Raw genomic sequence first — 21987 nt, 5'->3', positions numbered from 1 at the left:
GGGGGGAGAAGAGTCTGACCCGCTGTGTCCTGCCGGAGAGGGAGGAGCGGATCTAGTCTAGGATTCCTGCATCGTAGAGTATTAGGGTGCGATGGGAGACTGTGTCAAATGCCGCTGAGAGGTCGAGGAGAATGCCGGCGAGGGCTATTGTTTCTCCTTTGTCCAGTAGGGTGCGGATGTCGTCTGTTGCGGCGAGGAGGGCGGTTTCCGTACTGTGGTTTTTTCTGAAGCCGGATTGGGAGGAGTCGAGGATGTTGTGGTCTTCAATGAATGTGGCGAGTTGGCTGTTGATGGCTTTCTCGACGACTTTCGCTGGAACGGGAGCAGGGTCTGTAGTTTTTGAGGTCGGTGGGGTCCACCGAGGGTTTCTTTAGGAGGGGGTTGACCTCGGCGTGTTTCCAGTCGTCGGGGAACGAGGCGGCCCAGTGAAGCTTTTGTGCAGAAATAACTAATCCAGTGGCAAACTGCTAACTTGAAGACTCTAGGGGATATGTTCCAGTACACCATCTCCTCATGTCAGAAGCTGTGGTGGTTATGCCTATACCGCACTCTATTCAGTAAAGATAAAGGTCGAAAGATGCTGAAAGTCACATGGCTCAAACAGGCATTCATGGTGGAAATGCAAGCAGCGCTGACTCTCAATCAAGCCACACACATCGTTCCACGTTGGCCAACAAATTCACTGGCCTTTTGTACATGCCTCTGCTTACGTAAATCAAGTACAGTTACAAAAGAGTTGGAGGCGCGGGCAAGCATTCACCATTGCGATATACAGGAGAGTTTCTGACGCGCTGCAGCTAAGCACGGGCTGCTTGTAGTTGCATGATCTCCACAGGGACCATGAGGTGCAAGAACTTGGTTGGTGGTGAAGTGCTCACCTTTTAGGTGGCTTGACAAGGGTGCGGCATTCTAAGGCAGTGTTCCGCTGTGTTCTCGCAAATTCAGAATAACGTGTGCCTTCATTGTGACTGTTCCCAAAGCGGTATTCGAAGGCAGCGTCTCGCTGTTTACTTGCAGTTCGTTTTAGGGCGTGTTCAGTCAAGTCCTGTTGGACTCAAGGTGATGCTAATTTAGAGTCGTAGATACATTATCCATTGCTGGATTACCTGGGATAGTAAGGCAACGTGTTAGGAGGGCAAATTTAATTTTTCTTTATTTAGGAGTGGAATTTGCCACATATATTTCCATTTGTTTTGAGACTGCCAAGTTACAAAGGTGTTCGAATGTGTGAAATTGAACTGTGCAAGTATAATATTGTTTTAAAACTGTAATGTTATAATTTTGTGGCAGCAACTGTACAAGGCATTGACTACATATACATAGATTGTATGATAAATAGATGTTTAGCCGCATGTTAAGTCCCAGATGTTCAGATCAAAGGTCCAAAGAGAGTGCTGCTGGAGGTATTCACCTTGTTACCGTACTGTATCTCAACACCATTGCATACTCTTCTCTTGTCTTACAGGTCTCTCTCTCCGGCGTACCTTTACTAATCCCCCCCCTCCCCCCCCCCCCAATAGCCACTATGATCCTCTATTATCTATTTGCCAGAATCGGAGCTGCTGGAGGGAAGCCTCTGGGTGTACTGTTCCCAAGGATCTCAAAGAGCCAGACACCTCACATTTCAAGTACTTTCAGAATTGTTCGAACCTAAAGGTCAATTGTTAGTGCACCACACAACACACTCTTCTGTGACATTTGGCTACAACAGCTGCTGAGCCTGAACCCCATACATTCTTCCTGGCCATAGACACTCTGCTCCAGGACTGCAGACACATTACATGGTTAAAGCGCCCTTTCCCCTTCATGACTTCGCTCTGGTCTTGGAGACAAAATTGAGAGACTGAAGCAGGCAGGGTATTCCACAAAAAAGTGGTCACACGCTATCACTCTCTCATGCTTAGTCTCCTGCAAGGCCAAGTTAAAACTGATACAGTCCTTCATACTCCATTGGGCTCATCTATCTCCAGCAGCTCTCCAAACCTTCAGCAAGCAGCGGACACTTGACTGTGCTGCCTAGGCTCCCTGGACAAATTTTGCCACAGGCTCTGGTCTTGCCCATCACTGGGGTTCTGATGGTCTCAGATTCCAGAGCTGATATCTACATTTTCAGCTAATCCGTCACCTCCCCAGATTAGACTACAGTGGACCTTAGTACATCCAAAAAGGTAAAAAATATATATATATATATATATATACACAAAATTACAAAGTGTATATATATGGCCACGGACCCGTCCAAAAAAGGTTCCGTGGGGTTGGAGGTTTCAGCTGTTGTAGGCGTGGAAACTATGCGGAACACTGCGATTCTCCACCATGTCAGCCCACTACGGGGAATGCAGTTTTTCGACAAAACCGGCTGCTACCACTATGGAGAAGAATCGCACTATGGTAATTAACTCCTTTGCCCAGAATACATTGCCTATTGAGGGCAGAGTCAATGACATAAAATACGAGCAGCTGTGGGGGTTTGTGTTGATGCCAGTGATGAAGGGCAGTTGGCCCCGAAACATGTTTGGCTATTCTTTGACATGGAGGAGTAACGCGCCGTTTTTCGCTTACCTGGAATAAAGAAAGGATATACCTCTCACTGCGTAGGCATTCTCAAGCAAAGAAACTTTGTGATGGAGAATATATTATATATATATATACACACACCAGTTTTAACACTAGTTCTGATCACAAAGGGGTGTATCCATTCCCATTGTAAGGCTAGATCTCCCTTTTTCGTGGAATGGCGCGACATTTCTCAACTGGGTTGAAGCAGCAGAGGCAAAAAAGGGCATTTACAGACATCGCATAGCCACCAGATGAACATGTTTGTACAGACCCAGAGGACCCATCCTGTGGGATTGGACTCATCTCACCAACTCCACTTCCACCCCTTTTGTCCCCCCTCCCAAGCCGTGACTGCCACCTAGGGCACCATCCGGGTGCAATGCACCCCAACCCATGGAAGATAATACCCGTCCCCAACTTTCTTCACCCTCCACTTATTTACTTTTAAACCAACTACAAGAAAAGCCTGAGCAGGACCTCACACCCCCCAACCTGGTCTCAACCCTACAATCCCTATATTTAGATTTTAGCACAAAAACTCTTTTTGATTATTACTCGCATCTGGATTTTTGTTTACCATAACCAGAGTTCACTTCATATTCAGGACAAGTGCACCTTTTAAGATACTTCATGCAACGCATATCGTGCCAACAAAATAAGTGTTCTTAAACACTGTGGAAATCCTGAAACTATGGACTACTAATGAAGTATGAAATTTAAAAAGCCAATAAAGTGTTTACAAGAAAGGAAAAAAAAAAATACCTTCTGAATAAAGTAATTTCTCCCTCCCAAGCCCTCAAAAAGCATTAAATGGTAGGGTGACGCTTTGTCTAACAATTTTCAGACTGCAAAACATCACTTTACACATCAGCTACAAGAATGTGGCAATAAGCACTACATAAAAAATGCATTTGCCCCATGTATCAACTAATTAAAATAAAAGACTGTTATTCGGACAAACCTAGGCATTTATGTTACAAAGTATATTGCTACTAATTTAAGAAACCTGGAGCACACTATCCGACAAGTAAGTACAAAACTGACATTTCGTCTAGATTTGGTTAACTTCTTACCGAGTTCACACTTCAGTTGAGGCTGAAGTAGATCAAAAATTGTATTTCGGATGTCATTCAAGTGCTTCTCTGCCTCATCCAAAACCTCCAAGGAAACCTCTGGAGCATTCCCCTCTGCAAAACATCAGAAAACTAAAAACACTGAAAGTCAAATGGAAACTAGCTTCTGCATGCAACTTAAAACAGCTGTGTAGGTCTCTTCAGTATAGCTATAAATACTGAATGCGCTACCAATAAATAATTGAAGGCGCAGTGCATTTTCCAGTATAAAACAATGGGATAGGAAAAAAAAAAAAACTGATGACGAAACCGGGAAACAACAAAAGTTGCATTTTAGCCCTTGTTGTAAAAACTAGAACCCCAAACATAGCTGCTTTAATAAGGGTCATTTTTATGTCTCACTACAGACTGTTTTAGCTCTCTGGCATGACCAAAACAATGTACAAGAAAGGAGTGATGGGTCAACCCCCTTCAGCCATTGGCTTTTTTAGTAAACCCCAATTCAGGCATTGGATGGAGGGAGCTGTCAGTCACATTTTGGATCAGCCAACAGCATTTTGTAGATATTTACATTTGGCTCTGGTGATTGGGCATTTCCCATGCAACTCATATGGAAGGAGACTGCAGCATGCCTAGTTCGTATGATGCAGTTACATTCATCATATTACGCTCTCCAGTCTGCACTGCCACAGTCACTAGGGCACTCCATGCCTGTGCAGCCCACTCCCAACACCGGAATTTAAACCTGATGCCAATCAAAAGGCATCTGCGAGCAATATCCTCTCTTGATTATAAATAACCAGGATTACCTTATGGATAAACAATGGTTTATGAATAGCCTTAGGACAAGAGCTTAAAGTTATGAAATTATCAATTTACTTTTAATTAACTGTGCATTACTCAGTTACCTTGACTATCAATGTTCAGCAATACTCATGACAGATGCAGGAAGTATCCAGGTGCTTTTAAATATCCAAGTTAGCAAACTTGCAGTGTCTGCTTTGACACATGTGCCCAATATGGGACACAGCCAACCCCGGGGAGTGGTGAACTCTACATATAAATAGCTTCAACGTGCATGTCGTCAAAAACTGGGCACCTGATGTAAATTAGAAGTATCCTTAAGCTCCACTGTCCCTACCACCCTTATACAAAAAAAAAAAAAGAATAAATAAAAAAAGGAAAGAAGTCTTCGTTTAGGGGGAAAACAATTCAGGTGCCCTGAAGCCTTACCCTGATCGCCTAAGCTTAGAGGAGGCTAAAGTGGTGTCATGCAGGTGTTGAGGCCTTCCCAATCGCTCTGATAAAGAGGTTTTAAAGAGAGGGTCCTTACAGATTAATCTTCCTAGAAGCCAGCCCTATGCCTCTTGTTATTGTTACCATGTTATTAAAATCTGCTTAACATCTTTAAGCGAGGGGCACCTTATTGAAATCTAAAATTGGTAAGAGTCAGAGCCCTACTTGAGGTAGGCTGACAATTTACAGGAGCAATCTCTTTTGTTATGACTCAGACATTCGCAGCACATCAATTATGGCCTTACAGTTTCATCTTGAAAAGGACAAAGATGAATTCTATCTACATGACTATTTAGATAAACTATGCATTTTGCTTTTTGTCACCATTATGAAGACCTTGAAAGACATTAAATTGCCTCCATTTTAAGGAAAAGCCAAATCACGGACTGTCGCTCAGCCATGTTATGGCTTTTTCTACTACCAGACTTCCTGATAAGGTCTGCTGTGGGAAAGTTCTTCATTCTGGCAGTTGGTGTAAGAAAGCACTGGATATCACAAGATCAATTAAATTTTCTTAGTACTTTGTGATGTTTTCATTGTACTGAGGATCGCTTCCAGTTTGTACCATTAGATAGGGAATGGTCTATGTGGTGTGTCTCTTCTTTTTAAAGAAGACTTTGGTGTTTTATCTTATGTAAATCTTAGTAGAACAATCTAGGAAAATAGTAAACCTACCCAAAAATATAAAAAACAACTTTCAGTTTAGGCATTGCACTCTCCAAAGTGAACCTCAACGAAAGACAGTATTCTGCCTGCCAACCGTACCATAAAACAATCTGTAACACTGCATGCCAACATACAAGAATGGTTTTATTCTAACGTCAGCTCAAACTGCAAAGCTCTGAATTAAAGCACCCAACAAACACACTTTTACATACCTCCTCTGCATCGGTATGTCAGCAGTGCATTTGCTTGGTTATATATTGACAACAATTGCTTGAAGATGGAATCTTTCTCAGTGCAACCTTCAGCCACTGCCCTTTTCAGGGTTTTTAAGTGCACAAACGATGAGAGAATGCAATCTAACCAGCAGAGAGCATCTCTGTTCCTCCACTGAAGATGGAGTTTCTTTCCTTGAAAACAGGGTAAAAAAACTGCTGGTGCAACTACAGGTGGTATTTTGATTTGCGCAATCTCTTCAGGAAACTGTTCAGTATCAGAGTTTGAGTTTTGTATACACTTCTGAGGAGCACTGCAAGGAATCTCAATGTTTTCTGCTCCCAAACTGTGCGCCACATCCCTAGAGGGACTGATTTGCTTAGGAAGATCATCTGATAGAATATCAGTGGCAAGTGTCTTCTGCTCAGATAGGTTTTCATTCTGTCCAATTCTGCCATCAGTGACCAAAGAAGATTCTGGGCGGACCACAGTGATGACTTTAGGTTGTTTAACACATGGTCCTATTAAAGGGCGTGTGTTTAAAGAAACTTGAGAGGCACTTCCCAAGAGCTTCCTTTTTCTTGGACTGTGTTTGCTTGGACAACGTTTGGCTGGATTTGTTGTGCTTTGATAGTCAGTTCCGACAGTAGTTATGCTCTGTAGTGGTTTATGCCCCAAAGGATAAATGCACTGTAAAAAAAGAAAAAGGTACGTTTAAATTGCATCTTGAATGACATTTGGTCACGCATAGTTTGAATTTCAGAAGGTATCCAGATAAGAACAGTATTTCATAACTCTGAGAAATGCACTTATATGATTGATATTCGGAATGGGAATATGATTATTACATTTGACATGTAGCTTTATACATTAGTTCTGAATTAATTAAGTCACACTTAATACTGGTTAGTACCACTCAAGTACTGCATAGCATGCAACTGAGTGAAATAAAAGCAAAAGATTTAAGGAAGGGAAATTGAACAGGGGAAATATTTTCTTTGCAAGCATTTACAAACATTGGTTCTAAAATTAATGTCCTCATTATTTCATGTTAGAAACAAATTATCTGCTGCGGTCTTGACTGCACTCCATTAGTGGAAAGGGATGCCCATCCGCAGATTTGCTAGATGCTAGTACTTAAAAGGGAGACCACGAGCCCAGGGTAATAAACTGTTGCATCCTCCTCCTTCAGGACCCCGCCTACTATCGCCGAGTACTTGTAAAAAGGAGACCTCTGAAACGCATCTCTTTACCTATTTAGAAGAGCTGAAATTAAATAACTGATCATGCCTAAACCTCGTAGTTAATTTACTGGGTGTCTTAAATGGAATTCTCTCTCAGGACCGAAGTGAGGATTATGCTTTTCTTTATTAACTTATCAGGCAGAAAACATGAGCTGTATCGTCAAACAGTTCCAAAAGCCTGGAAATGGAAAACACTAATGTCATTCAATTACCAATGATGGAAGAAAACTGCTTCTCACACACAAAAAAAGACAATAGTACGTTGGCAACTTCTTATCTATGCTGATCAACGCTGTTGAGTACGCATTTCCATGTTTAATTCCCTTAATGCTGAATGAGTGATGTACTGGACGAGGCATTTTAACTTAAAAAAATTAACCTACAGGACTTTTACTGAGACATCGGACTTGTGTGGTGGTCTGCAGTAGACTCAAGGCTGTTTCACGATCAATCCTTTGCCACACAGGCACGTGATTCTAAGTGGTGTCACAGGGGAACATCACCTTCTACTCTTTGAAGGATTCCAACATGTGATGGAATGGGCTGATTACAAGGGAATACAGTCAGTCCCATAACTTCCTAAACACTTTCTTATCCAGCAAGCACATTCCTCATACATGGCCAAGAAATACTAATCCTCATGGGGAGGGTGGTCAGGTGGTGCCTAGAGATAGGTCTTAAATCTCTATTAGTATTATCAGAACAAGGGTTTGCCTAGAAATTAATCACGTCCTTGCATTTTCTTATTTCCACGGGTGACCTGTTACTAATTGTTGTCTGGCAGAGGAGCTGCGGATGATACAAGTCCTAGAACATATGAAGAACCAAATATGGTGGTGCTAAGAGTTTGGAGTGGGGTTGACAACTGTCTTCATATTTTCAAAAGTCTTTTGCCCAGTTTCACCACCCACCTAGGGTAGATGGGTTACGCTGGACGCAGGAAGGACACATTAGGCTTTTACTTGTACATTCTGTGAGAGGGAAGATGGCCTTAAAAGATTTCCAGATTGTAAAAGATAGTCTGAGATGGGGTCAATACACAGTGTGGTGGTTGGGGGGGGGGGGGGGGGGGGGGATAGTTTTGACTTTTTAAGACTTTATTTCAAACATATGGTAGAGCTGGCATTTTTGGTGATGAGCAAGTTTCAAAACCGCATAATCTTCACATCCAGTACTAACACGCATTGAAAAAATTTCCGGCTAGCAAGACTAAAGGTTTAGATTCTATTAAGGCCATAGGGACGAAGATAAGCCCACTCTGCTTTAAACTGTAATGGGATGCATACCACATCTGTATCCACAGAGATCACAATTTTGCTTCATTCTTCATTTTTACAATACGGTTACACATTCTAAATGATATAGAAAGTTGACATTGTTAGTATTGACACTTGCCGACCGCAGCGTCATCAGTGAAGTAATACATCCTCTTCTTTCTTTTAGGGAAGGAACAAAAGGAAGAATAGGGATGATTTTGAATCCAACAGTCTTGGATGGAATACTGACAGCTTTGGCATTAAGAGGAATCTCCTATTGCTCACTGCCTTTTTGGAGTAGTGGGTTATCACTGGTTACCTGCAAACTGAAGGGTTTTGATTTCAAATTATATCAAAAATATCATTTGATTATACAGTTCATGTTTTCTAAATGTGAAGAAATTACAGCATAATCCTCCTCTGTGTCCTTAATGTCAGGTCTAGCAGTGAAAACTACATGGTGTGATACTCTGTTGCAAGTAGAATAAACTTAGGTTCTATGGTGGTGTACGACTCAGTCTCATTTTGCTAAGATGAACAAACTGGGTCACCTGTTACAAAACAGAAAGATAAGCCTTGAGAATGTTCCGATTTTATTCAGTCCTTCTATGATGTCTTAATTGGCTTTAAAAATTATCAGCCATCTCATCAACCTGATAGCAATACTAATGTTTACTTCTGCCTTTCAACATATCCATGTTGCACCAACTTATTTCAATTTAATCAAAGTAGCTGCTCTGCGTTTCAGAAATCTGACCATGTTGAAATACCTTCAAGGAGAGGTGTGGCTCACTGGTTAGAGGCGGCAGACCCGTAAGCAGAGAATCGGCCAGGGACCAGGGTTAGGGTTCAATTCCCGACGCGGCAGGGTCGTGGACCAGGGTCAAACGGACTCGATAATTCTCGCCTCGGTACCTACTCTAACCAGGAACACACTCTGCAACTCTGGGCCTTAAGCTTGCCTCATCTCTACAACGGCCCCCCACAGACACCGGGGATGCCTAGTTTCACCTTGGAGATACCCAGAAAGGGACAATCTCACAGGGATAGCCAGGACGGGTTCCCCAGCAGTCTATAGCGCCGGGACACTTCCGAGTAGCTGTGCGCTGAATAAAATAACATAACATTAGAGACAGCCAAAAAATAGTCATGTTTTAAAAAAATAAACAAAACCCCTCGCTAATGCAAGGGGTTCTGTTTATTATTTCTTAAAAACACGACTATGACTGCTGTGATTTCACTGACTTATCAATCTTTGTTGCTACACTAAGACACCAAGAGAAGTAGTTTGTCACCAAATCAGTGACTACTAGTTATGGTAGAATAGACAAACCAGCATTGCAAAAGCATACATTTAGCACAAGTTGCTTCTCAAGGCTGTTCAATAAAATGCCTAAAGGAGGAGTAAAATAAAAAAAATAGAAAACTAGAAATACCTGTGGATTCTCACAGAGAACGATGGATTCCTTAAAACTTATGCGGTAAGTTTGTAAGGTTCGAGTCAGCCCCTTTATTTCACACGATGGACAACACTCATCTGAGGTTACCTTGCAAGATTCATAAACCTAAAAAAAAAGAAACATGTGTCCACATAATTAAATGCAGCATAGTAAAGAGAATTACAGGAACAACCCCCAAAGAGCGTTAAACATTCTTAGCGATGAAAATCTCAATTGCTAGATGTAGCCTCTGCCATCACAATATTGAGACACCTGAAAATAAGACACCCATGCAGAGACATGTAAATAAAGATCACAGGATAAAGGTGCTAAAATGTGAAACCGTCAAGAAACACATGTGAAGAGCTAGGTTTCCTTCAATTTTGGATAATTCTTGAGCAGGATTCCTTTGATCATATTCACTAAAGTAAATGGGCATAGAACACTGCTAATAGCAGAGGACTAAGAAAAGTGTGGCTAGATAGTGCAGCCATCTGCATGACATGGTTACCAATCTGTTAAAAGGTCTACAGAATAGTAGCAACCTTTTTACATTTGAAAAGTACACACCTTTGCAACATTTAATTCTTTATCTCCTATAGGCCAATAAGACAAGCTTTAATGTGAAAAAGCATTTGAACATGCAAAGTATGTAAATGGAGTTTGTGAATGCTTCTTTCCATGAGCTAGTGTATTAAATCCTGAGATACTGGCTTTCCCAATTCTTGTTTCTCTAACTAAAGAATAACAAAGTTTCATGCTGTGGCCATATTGCACCCTTTCTCTCTCCAAGAGAGAATTCCTAACAAAAAATACCATAATAATGAAAACTAGTGGTTACGAGCACCAATTCTCAAAACGATGGAGCCTCCAATGGCCAGAACCACAGCCAGACCATTCAATTTATGAATGGATATGGTTTAAATAGACTGCCACTAAATGGCATTGCTGAGCATGTGACTTAGACTGGCACCTTTTAATATATCACACCATGGTGGAAGACTAAAAAAAGGATTTTAAGAGTCCACATAATGTACTTACATATGCAGCTTTAGGAAGGAGAAAATTATTCAGTAGCTAATTCCCACATCATTAAACAACCCACATCATTAAACAATGAGAAACACATGAAAACAGAGATTCAAGTGTAAGGCAACCCTAGGCTCTAGCATCAGCCAGGACATCGACCGAGTTCTGTAAACAACTGGCATTGTTAATCAAAGGTAGTCTTGAATTATTTAAAATGATACTTTTGCCGTGAAGATTATATTGCACAAAAACCAAATAGGGATGCTTATACCACTCTTCTGTTATGAAATTAAGCTTTATCAACTGAACTGGAACAAACAAGCTAGGAGTTACGCTACAGAAGCTATTTCTCCACGTTGGGGAGGGGGAACTAGGAGCACCCGAATTTGAGAGAGACTACCTGGCAATGAAACTCCAGTCAGTGGCAGCATGGTTTAGCCTACCGGAAAATCTTTAAGAAAGGTACATACACAGGGAGTGGAGCACCACTGCAATAGAGAACTACCGACTTGGCAACTACAAGCCAGACACACCACAAACAGGCCTGCAATGCAAAGCTAAATGCATCTAAAACAAGCATTTGCAATGCAATAGGTCTGCAAGAGTTTAAGCTATTGGCACTGTAAAGGACAATGCCTTTTATTATCTGTTTTGATAATTAACACATAAATAAAAGGCATTATCATTTACAATGCCAATAGCTCAAACTCTTGTAAATGCAAGACATTTTTCACTTCAAAGAAGCGGCCGCCATTGTCCCGGGCTGGATGGAAAGTGAAAGTGCGCATGGCGCACTGAATGTTGCAGGAAAGCACGTGGTGCCTGCAGTAGGCGAAACTCAATAAAGAAAACAGTGCTTACAGACTAAAGAAGACGTACCATGTAACAACCGAAGCGAAAGGGCCAGTCCTCATGGGAGGTTACAAATGAAGACACAGTGGTACTAAGGAGGGACTAACAAGCCTATTAACGAACCAGAAGCCAGCATTTATAAAGGATAAGGGCACAAGCCAATACCAAATATGGGCGGAGTGGGCGGGGCTACAAGTCCATACTCCAATACAGCATGCCTTGCAGAGCAGCGCCTGTGCTGCCCAGGATCGGCCTAAAAAGGTACCTATATAAGTCTGCATCACAGGAGGTGTACATTCCTAAGCTGTTGCAATGATGCCTAGCCAGGTTAAGCTATGTGGCAAACCAACACTCTCAGCCACACCTGCATGATGTGCTATCACCCAGATGAGATAGATATACAACTCAGGCAGTTGACACTGTTTGGTGGACTCAGGGAAGAGTATGGTGTTAAAAAGGACTATAGACAGACCTTTAATACCAGCCATACAACTGAGGCATGGAACTATACTAACAAATGTTATAATCTACTAAAGGAGTTGAGCCAAGCAAACTGGTTCAAACCTGTGGAATAGCCTGGAGGAATCATTCATCATTCAACAATTAAAATTAGTACAGAGTATCATCCCTTCTGATAATGGAAGGGATGAAAGATAAAATTATGGATTCCCAAGGAGTTGAGCTACAAGAAGACTGTTCCATCCCCTAATCACAGAATTCCTGTTATGTTGTTGCAGTTAAAAATTCATTCCTACACACTCCGGGTCAACATATTTAAGGATACAAATTCACTCACTAACCAAGAACATTCTTACAAGTGTGTGAGGCAGGTGTGGATTACCATTCGTAAACATCTTGGGAGCTAGCTAGTTATACCACAGCAGAGTCCCTTACTCTGACAGACTAGAGAAAGTGGCCTGCTTTCTCAGCTCCTACATTAAAAGACGAGATGGTAAGTAGGCCATCTGGATAAAGACCCAGTTGAGGATGAGACAGCAACTGCTATGGGCAGCTGATCAGGGCAAACCACTGTTTAACATAACAGATGACGACATCTTTTTGGCTTGATTGTAGAAGGGTAAAGTGCATGCAACAGCTTGGATGGTTTAGATAACCTTGACGGGATAGATCCCTGCAGGAGTGGTATGATGAATATACAGCAGCTCATTCTAGAGCGACCTGTGGTGTTCAACAGATATCCGCACTTCCATCTGCAAGACTTAAAATCTGAAAGCCCAACAGCTGGAACATTTGAAGGCCGGGGGGGGGGGGGGGGGGGGGGTTAGTTTCATACTTATGTAGAGGACAAAGCAACTTTCCTGCTACAGCTAAGACTATGGACAAAGATTCTTAATATTCCCAAAATAGAAGCCCCTCCAATTTTGATCAACCAAATCCCAGTTACTGGAAAAAGAGACTAATCAGCCAACAAAAACTTGTGAGCACTTTATTTTAGAAGCTTTACAAATCAGTATTTGTAATAAGGAGAAAAAGTCAAGCCTAGGTCAAATTTGGTTTCTTGTCTATGCCGCAGTATTATTATGAGCAATTTGTAAAGCGCATGGCTAACTAAGAAAGGTTTCCCAGCGCTAAGCTCAATTAAGGAAAATAGACCAAACCTGAGTGGTATCAAGAGAAAATGCAGAGTTGGGAAGATTCCGAAAGTTGAAACAGCAAAGTCTTTAAACATTTGTGAAAGAGAGTGAATGACACTACCGACGTGTTGGAGGTAGATCATTCCAGAGTCTCGGTCCAAGGAAAAAAAGTGCTTGACTTTCTTGTGGGGGATTTCCTAATTTTAGGAATTACGGCCAACCTCTTATGACTAGAGTGGAACGAGCAGTCTGTCCCAGGGACAGAAGACCCTACAAAGGGCACAGGATGGTGCAAGGGGAGTGTTGGTAGCTGGGGGACACCAAATAATGAAAACATTTGTGTGTACTGGCTTCCTATCGAAGCAAGAATTAAAATCTGAGCTTTGACGATTGTTTCTAATAACTGACCAGAGACTGCCCTCCACAATATGTACGTAGCCAATTTAAATGATATGCTCCGAACTGGGTAAAGGGATCAACATCCCACATACAGAACAGTATATTGTGGTATCACTTTTTTAACCTTACATGTAGTGTATTAGTTTCATTTAATGCTCGTCATTCAAGAAGATTTCAAAACATTTTGAAACTATCAAAAAGCAAACAACTTAAGCAGCAATTCCAGTCAGCTAAAGAAGTGCACCAAAGAGAAGCTTAAATCTCATAGTTACTTGAAGGCAAACCTCTGTCCAGACCCCTATCAGAGACAACACCTTTGCCTGGGTGACAAAAGGTGCATCTCGACCAGGAAGGACAACACTGGTAAAGTACTGGCCCCCACAACTAGCTCCAATGGACAATACTGCAGAATGTCAGCATGTCTGAGAACAGAAGGGGGGCAGCATTTATCAGCGGGTACTGCAAAAATGTGCAGATGCAGCTCTACTGTATTCGAGAGTCTTGGGCTTATATTAATAGTTTGCTTTTCAACCAATCCAGAATTGCTGCTTTTGAACTAAAATCTACAACTTGATGTGAAGTACAAAATGTTGAAGGTGTAAACAATGCAATATCAGAAACAACATTTTAAGAGTACTTAACTTTTACTCTCAGAATAATCTTTCGCCTTTTTTAAAGATTTCTGAGGAAAGAAAAGTACATTTACATTTATCAAAATTACTATCTAGTAAAAAAAAAACCAAGGAAAAAAGCTTTGCACAGATGCTGAAAACCAAAGGTTTCACTGACTTTTCCCAAATACCCCGCCGTGGGGAATGTTGAGTGCCCTATACCCGTCCCTTGTTCAAGCAATGAGAATTCAGTTCCAGTCGTCTCTGAAGCCATCATTCTGAGCCACTGGGCACCTTTTCCCATGTCACTTAACATGTGAACACCGTTTAGAATCACTCAAAGAACCCTGCAAAAATAAAAAATGAACACAAACAGTTACATGAAATAGTTTAAAGGTGAAACCTATAACATTATACCGTCTTATATGTTTTAAGTTTACTTTCGCTCTCCTCTTTGAATAGCAGGCAACAGATTTTCCACCCATCAGTTAAGAGAAAAATATATAAGCCATCCAAGACACATACCATGTTTTGAAAAGGACCTTTAATGAAGAAAGAAAAAAATTAATTCACCCAACACTTTGTCAATCTACAGAAAATAAAGCCATATTCCTAGTTATTGGGATTTAAAAATCTGTTTATAAAATTGGCTACATTACATTTAATGTAATGTTTCTATTAAATGTTTTTGTGGTCAAACAGCTTGTGGTAACAAAATCTTTATAGTGTTGGGGTTAATTTCAGATGTAGCACTTGAAAGTTTGAAAAGAGGCACCCAAAAAAAGTGTGAACTTTAACACCAACATTCATTAAATATTTCACTAAAATCAACATTATCAATGTTAAAACAGCTTAAAGGGAAAATTCACACATTTTTTTAAATAATGAAATAATCAGTTCAGTTTAGACCAGCAAAACACATTAAAGGATCCACCCACACAGATCTGCTAATCCATCACTTGATTTAGAACCCACCCCCCGAAGCAAGTTTTCCTTTCCACCTTCATTCCCAAATACTGCTAGAATTGTCTCAACAGAACCCTTTCCCCCCCCATGTTCTTTATCCCTGTTGTCATGCGTCATTAATTCACCGCCGGGGACTATTGCAGATTCATTTTGATTATTCTATATCCAAATGTTTCATTGACTGGGCATTTACTGAACACACTTTCTCAAAATTAAAAAAATATTTTTTACTCTTCCATCATCACTGATGGAGAATGTAGTCTTAGCAAAAATGTGGCCTGTATAGTAGTGCTGCATGTTCTACAAAATTATAATTTCTGAGTTACACCCTCCGTTTCAGAAAACATCACATAGATTAAATTTTTCCTCTGGCAGAAAGGAATCCTTTTTTCTGAAGGAAAAATGCTACAAATCCACCTATTATGGAGTATTAGGCTTGACCATAGCAATGTGGTCCCACTTCAGCCCCCGGCATGCAAAACGAAACCATCTATGATGGGCAAAAACTCCCTGCTCCATTATAAATATGGTGGTTTGAGGCACATTCGGAATCCCCTGAGCAACCAAATTAGAGCTCTCTTACAGACTGAATGGGTGAAAAAGACTCATTGAGGGGCAGGCTGAGAACCTCCACACTAACGACAATGGTTCCTAATACCAAGTCAGCTCTTTTGAATAGCTTATAAGGAAATTTGGGTTGATGCACAAACAAGATTACCTCTATATTCAGTTTATACTTTATTACTCCACATTTACCCATACTTTTGAAGAAAATGCAGCTTTCAACATACTAGAAGCCAAAATCACATCACAACTGTCAGGAAAGGAAGACTCTAAATCCTTATCGAACAGTCCTGATACATTTCGTAAGCTGAGCCAGGTCTGGGAGCAGATTTGGGCCCTTCAGGAGATGAAGAGTGGAAGTCAAGCTTATGGCACTGGGGAGGTGGGAGTCTCTACCATGCCCCTCCTGAACAATTCAAATATCTTTGTGATATATTCACTAACTCACTCTCTCACACATGTATATATATATTCCAAAATATCCTCTCAGTCAAGGATGACGATGCCTTGTGTAGTTGTTTAGAATTACTTTTATTGGGCCACAATCAAACACGTTTCGGCTGCCCAGCAGCCTTGCCTACCGACCTGGTCGGTGAGCAAGGCTGCTGGGCAGCCGAAACGAGTTCAATGGTGGCCAAATAAAAATAATTCTAAACAACTACACAAGGCATCGTCATCCTTGACTGAGAGGATATTTTGGAATTTTAGGGACCCGCTCCTGTGGGGTCCAGAGAAGCAACACGACCCTCGTTTTGGAGACAGCAGTATACACACGGGAGTGTATATATATATATATATATATATATATATATATATATATATATATATATACACACATACATACACACACAAACACGTGTAAAATTAATTTTTATGAACCATTAACAGTGTTGGCAATCTCTTTATTTCCGGTCACAGGCCCATAATTATATTGACTAAAAAAACATTTGAATGAATGGCTAGCTTGATTGTGAAACCCTTTTCTAGCACGTTAGAATTCAGAAATGCCATTTAGAACTTGCTTGACGTTTCCTGCACGATGTTTGCACATGGTGCATATTATGCCACTTTATTATTAGCTGATAAATGTACTACGTGCTGTCAACCATTTGCATTCTGCATGTCATTTTCAAGGATCTACTTTGGAGCACCTATAGCACAGTACATAGGTCAGTAATTTAAACTTAGTGTCATTCTTCCCAGTAGTGCAAAACAGAGCAACACTTTCAGATATACTGTTTGCAGTGGTACCTGAATCCTTTCCCAATTTAAGAAAACCAAGTACAGTGAAATGTGAGAAGTACAACAAAGTTGTTTTGTAGTTATGTTGGAATCTCTTGGAGAATAGTATTCTCGATCCCGAAACTACTGGAGCAACAAACAATGGTTTTGCAACAGTCAATGTATTCAAACTTGACACCCCCAAGTGGAGACACAACATATATCTGAAAGCAGCACAGACGTGGTGCTCAAGTTCTCAATACTGCTGTGAGCCAAGGGGGACCTTAAGTTATTTGGGTAACAAACTTACAAAGAACCTGGGAATATTGCACAGTGCTTACTACCCCACTGTTCAGGAAAATCACTCCCCAAATTGCAAGATAAAAGAGCGTTTTCTAGAAGAATAGCAGTGTTAAAAAAAGACAAAATTCACACGATTAGATTTCAGCAGTAGACACTATACACAAAGAACAATTAGAACATTTTTCAGTTGGGAAAATTTTCACAGTCTCTTAAAATGAACTTTCACAAATCCAAATTAGAAATAGGGGCAAGCATGTTTAGACCTGGTGGAAACAACATTGAAGAAACACGTTCACCAACCCCGCTCCTATTGCATGCAGCATTACAGCTCTCATACTTTTTACATGCACTTTGAACGCTGGCTGGCCCGGCTGCCCATTCCTGTGCAGATTTGGCATGGTGAGAGGTTGACTAGAACCGGAGCACAGTGCTGGCTGACGCCTCAGCGGGTACAGTTTACGCATAACAATATAGCTGCCACTGGTCGTGCTGGCCTGAGGCCTCAGCTGCGCTGGCTGCAGCAGTCTGATCACAGCTGAGATTGACCCCCTTAATCTGGTCAGCAAGAGTCAGTTATGTTTCTTTATTGCACTGCTGCTTGTGCCTCCAGTTTGGTATACGTCTGATTGACAATGGGTGACTATTGGAAGATATCACAGTCATCACTGCAGAAATGCAGGATCATGTAGGGACTTAATTGTGGGCTAAATTGAACCCTGCATATGTGTTTTTTATGTGAGGGACACCCCACCTTTAAGTTGTGCAGACATGCACTGTCCTAGTTGCTGCCACAGCTGTTCTCCCTCCTAGACAGTGCCTGCCTCAGCATATGGCTGCACACCTGCACCTAGGTCAGTCCTCTCCCCCATGCAGCAGAAGAGAAAGACAGCAGTGTGCGCGCCGCAGAAGCACAAATTAATCCATCAGGCCTTATATAATCTACTCGACCTATTTGTAATGCTCCAAACCCATAAACTGGTTTCAAATTATGTGATCATTAGCAAATCATTTAATTTGAGCTGCCATTTTCTTCATTCTCATATATGAGAGCACCTTCAAATGTGCGAGTACAGCATGTCTGCTGTACAAAAAACTTGTTTGATGTAATAGACTAAACTTTTTTTTCCATATATAATACAAATCTAGCCACATATAGGATACAAGACTCCTGACTTGCCTCTTAGTTCATTAACAGCATTCATCAGGACAGAACAAGGAATGTTTCTCAAATCAGGTTTAAAAACTATAACTTTTAATAAATGCATAACTAAGCATGAAGTGGTAGCACACTGATTTGTAATCAGTAGATTTTACATTAAAGAGGCCACCAACATTCCCACTGACATGTGGCTCTACTGATAAAACTATACAGTGTATAAACAATGTTTGGAAATAGAGTTTCTGTAAATATGTCATTTGCACATCAGCAAGTAAAGTGTTCTGCTTTGTTTTGCTCCTATTTAACTCTTTGTTTACATCACACTTCTTAATTACAAAAAAATTAGCTTTTGTGATTTCCGATATAGCTTGTAATATTAATTTACAGGCTATTTATTTAAATGTTGTGTTAGAGAAAGATAACTGACCTCTTCAGACAGCTCACTTGACAAAAACCTTTAACTCTAGTGAGAGGCCTGCCAATGAGGCAACCACTGCACAGAGTAGGATGTTTTAACACCAGCTCAGAGAGTGTTACGATATTGCTCTCCCTGCCCAGATTTTCAAGGCCATCCAGCCCCCCGAAAAACATGACTGAAGTCAACAATAGCAGCAAAAAAAATATAACCAGGAGTAACTTTTGCTAAAATAGAAGCACCTGTTTTCAGAATGTTAAAAATAAACACAGTTTTATAAAAACAGAGTAAAAGAAGATTGAGGGCCCACTTCCACCCCCAGAATTAAAGAAAGCATCTTACTTGGATTGTACAGTTCATTATTAATGATTGTAAATGTTATGCCTTAATTACAATGAATGATGTTCAGCAACCTCCAGTTCCAAGCAGCTATGAAAGCCAAGCCGTCAGCATCCCATTAAATATAATATGGTTCTTCTCAGATGGCGTAAACTACAGCCATTATATCCAGGGTCACTGGAATTCTCCCCTCAGAAAACTCAGGCAAGCAGCCCTCCAAGAAAGCCAGATGGTTCTCCCTCACCCTCCAATAGTCCAGGTGCACCTGCAGACGGCTCAAGAAAAGATGGAGAAGCAGTAAGACGATAGCTGACCGTGCAACTATTCAAACCGCTGTCACCACACACCACCACCTCATCAGAACAAAGGAAGCAGCCATCCAGGAATGCATCACTGCCAACGCACACAACAGCAAAAGCTCTTCGCCATGGTCAAAGAATTCACCAAACCCAGCACACAGACAGAAGACATTTCCCCCTCTCAAGACCCCCGAGACAACCTGCTACCTTCATCCACCATAAAAACAAGGAGATCTACAACAGCTTTGCAACCCAAGACCCACCCCCCATCCGCAACCACCTCACCCATTAACTCCAGACCCCAGCAAACCATGCCCAACTGGATCTCACTCACTGCAGAAGACACCCTCAGAATCATGAAGAGCATCCACTTTAGAGCCCCCTCTGATCCCTGCCCTCACATCTTCAGAGCAGGCACCTCCATCGCACCCAAACTCTGCTGCACTATCAACTGCTCCATCGCGCCGGCCTCCTTCCAGGAACTACAGACCCATATCTCTGCTTCCCTTCCCAGCCAAGGTCATCGAGAAAGCCATCAACAAAACAATCAACGCCCAACTCTGAGTTCATCGATACTAGCCACACCCTGGACCTCTCACACACTGGCATCAGAAGCAACCACAGAACCTAAAGTGCTCTCCTCGCCGCTACAGATGACATGCGCACACTCCTCGACCAAGGCGAAATGCTGTCCTCATCCACATGGACTTCTCAGCCGCTTTCGACAGTCTCCCACAACACCCTCTGTGCAAGACTCAACGACGCCAGCAACCGTGACAAAGCCCTAGAATGGATCCTCACCAGCCAAACACAGACTTCCATCATTCTACTCGGAACCCACAGAAATCAGCTGTGGAGTGTCCCAGGGGTCCTCTCTGAGCCCCACCCTCTTCAATATCTACATGACACCCCTTGCAGCCATCGTCCCACGCCACAGACTAAACATCGTCGCCGAAGTCATCCAGCTGATTCTCTCCCTCACAGACGAACCTACAGCCGTCAAGAGCAACTACCACAATGGGATGAAGGCATTCGCCACCTAGATTAAGGACAGCTGCCTCAAGCTTAACTCAGACAAGACCGAAGTCTTCATCATGGGCTCCACCTGGGACGACTCCTTGTGGCCCTCAGTGCTGGGACACCCCCCCCCCCCCCCTTCACCCCCACACCAACGCACCACGGACGAAACCTCAGCATCATCCTGGACTCCTCACTCTCAATGAACCGCCAAATCACTGATGTTTCGTCCTCTTGCTTATGCTGGAGCGGGTTTTTATTTAAAAAAAAATTGTATACCCTCAACATTTTGCATGTTTATATTAATAAGAATAATTAACTAATCGTAATTGTATTCATTGGATTGCTGTGGAAATTAATCAACCTTACTAAAAAGAATACACGTGGTAATCGCATTTGCATGGCCTAATATGTAAACTAATTTTCTATTGCATACTAATAATAGATAAGTAGAATTTGCATGATTATATGTTGCTTTCGTGATGTATTTGTGATTTGTGCTTTATAAAATAAGTTTAATCTGCATTAAGTGTTGCTTTCTGCTAGATAAATACACACACAAAGGGTTTAGTGAGGGAATAACATTTTATTAGTCATTTCTATGTATTATGTTTTTGTATTTCTTTGCTTAAGTTGCCCATTTGGAGTGGCCACAAAATGGCCGACATCCCTATCAGACGAATTGACTCCATTTGTGAAAGTCTCTGGGTGAAGTGCGCATGCGTCACCATCAGCAGCAGTGGCCTCTACGTGACCCTAACTCAACTGTGCCACTCAAGGACGTTCCGGGCTAGAAGCCAGCTGCCCTGAAAGAAACAATAAAAAGATACCGGGAATTTGTTAACTATATCTAAAGAAACCTTTTCCGCATGGGAAACTGGTGGAACAGATCTCAACAACCAATCGGTGACATTCAAAAATATTACTTGTTACTTTTGGAATGTAATTTTACTATACATTACCATAGATTAGAGAGGTTAGAGGCGAGACCCTTCAGAAGATTTTCGATTTCCTGACGTTATGCTGACGGAGAGGATGGTGACACTGCAGGACAGCGTTTTCCCTTTTCTTTGACAGACTGAACTGATGACCAAAACTGTGACTTAGAAGACGACATTTAGCTAGAAAGATAAATATGATGGCCAAGCTGCTTAATTAATCAAGGACTTTAATTTCATTATTTAGATAAAATTTAAATGAATTATTACAGATCTGTGTCGGATCATTTTTATTATTGGGAAATTGCATTAATGTAAAGAAATTATAGAGTTAGAAATCACCTTAAACCAACAAGCTAGCTGGTTCATGGCCTATCCATGGAAGGGATACTAATGGTGATGTCTATCAAAAAAGGGGGACCGGGGAGTCAATTAATGGTCCAGTGTCCACGCTCCCCAAAATTACATTGACAAATAGAGGACACTGTTCCAAAAGTAGGGTCAAAAAAAGATTTTTTTTTAAACCCATAGACC

The 21987-nt window shown here is 41.5% G+C and overlaps 1 protein-coding gene across 4 annotated transcripts in view; it reads right to left on the bottom strand.

Moving 5' to 3' along the window:
• The window catches only part of USPL1 (ubiquitin specific peptidase like 1), a 352126-nt gene extending 330488 nt beyond the window's left edge, over window positions 1-21638 (bottom strand). Inside the window, exons 1-5 of one of the 4 annotated variants that reach the window (XM_085621657.1) lie at window positions 21478-21638; window positions 14411-14579; window positions 9744-9872; window positions 5807-6497; window positions 3633-3746 (exon numbers count right to left, since the gene is read on the bottom strand). In XM_085621657.1, the coding sequence (XP_085477783.1) occupies window positions 3633-3746; window positions 5807-6497; window positions 9744-9872; window positions 14411-14548 (1072 nt within the window). In that variant the 5' untranslated portion in view covers window positions 14549-14579; window positions 21478-21638. Of the gene's footprint in view, window positions 1-3632; window positions 3747-5806; window positions 6498-9743; window positions 9873-14410; window positions 14580-19253; window positions 19275-21477 lie in introns of those variants that run through there. The other 3 variants (XM_085621659.1, XM_085621656.1, XM_085621658.1) reach the window with 3 other exon arrangements.
• Between the last annotated feature and the right edge of the window lie 349 nt (window positions 21639-21987).

The sequence above is a fragment of the Triturus cristatus genome, chromosome 8 (assembly GCF_964204655.1).
Source record: "Triturus cristatus chromosome 8, aTriCri1.1, whole genome shotgun sequence".
NCBI lineage: Eukaryota > Metazoa > Chordata > Amphibia > Caudata > Salamandridae > Triturus > Triturus cristatus.
Note: the sequence above shows the minus strand (reverse complement) of the source record. Positions and strands in the feature narration are given on the sequence as shown.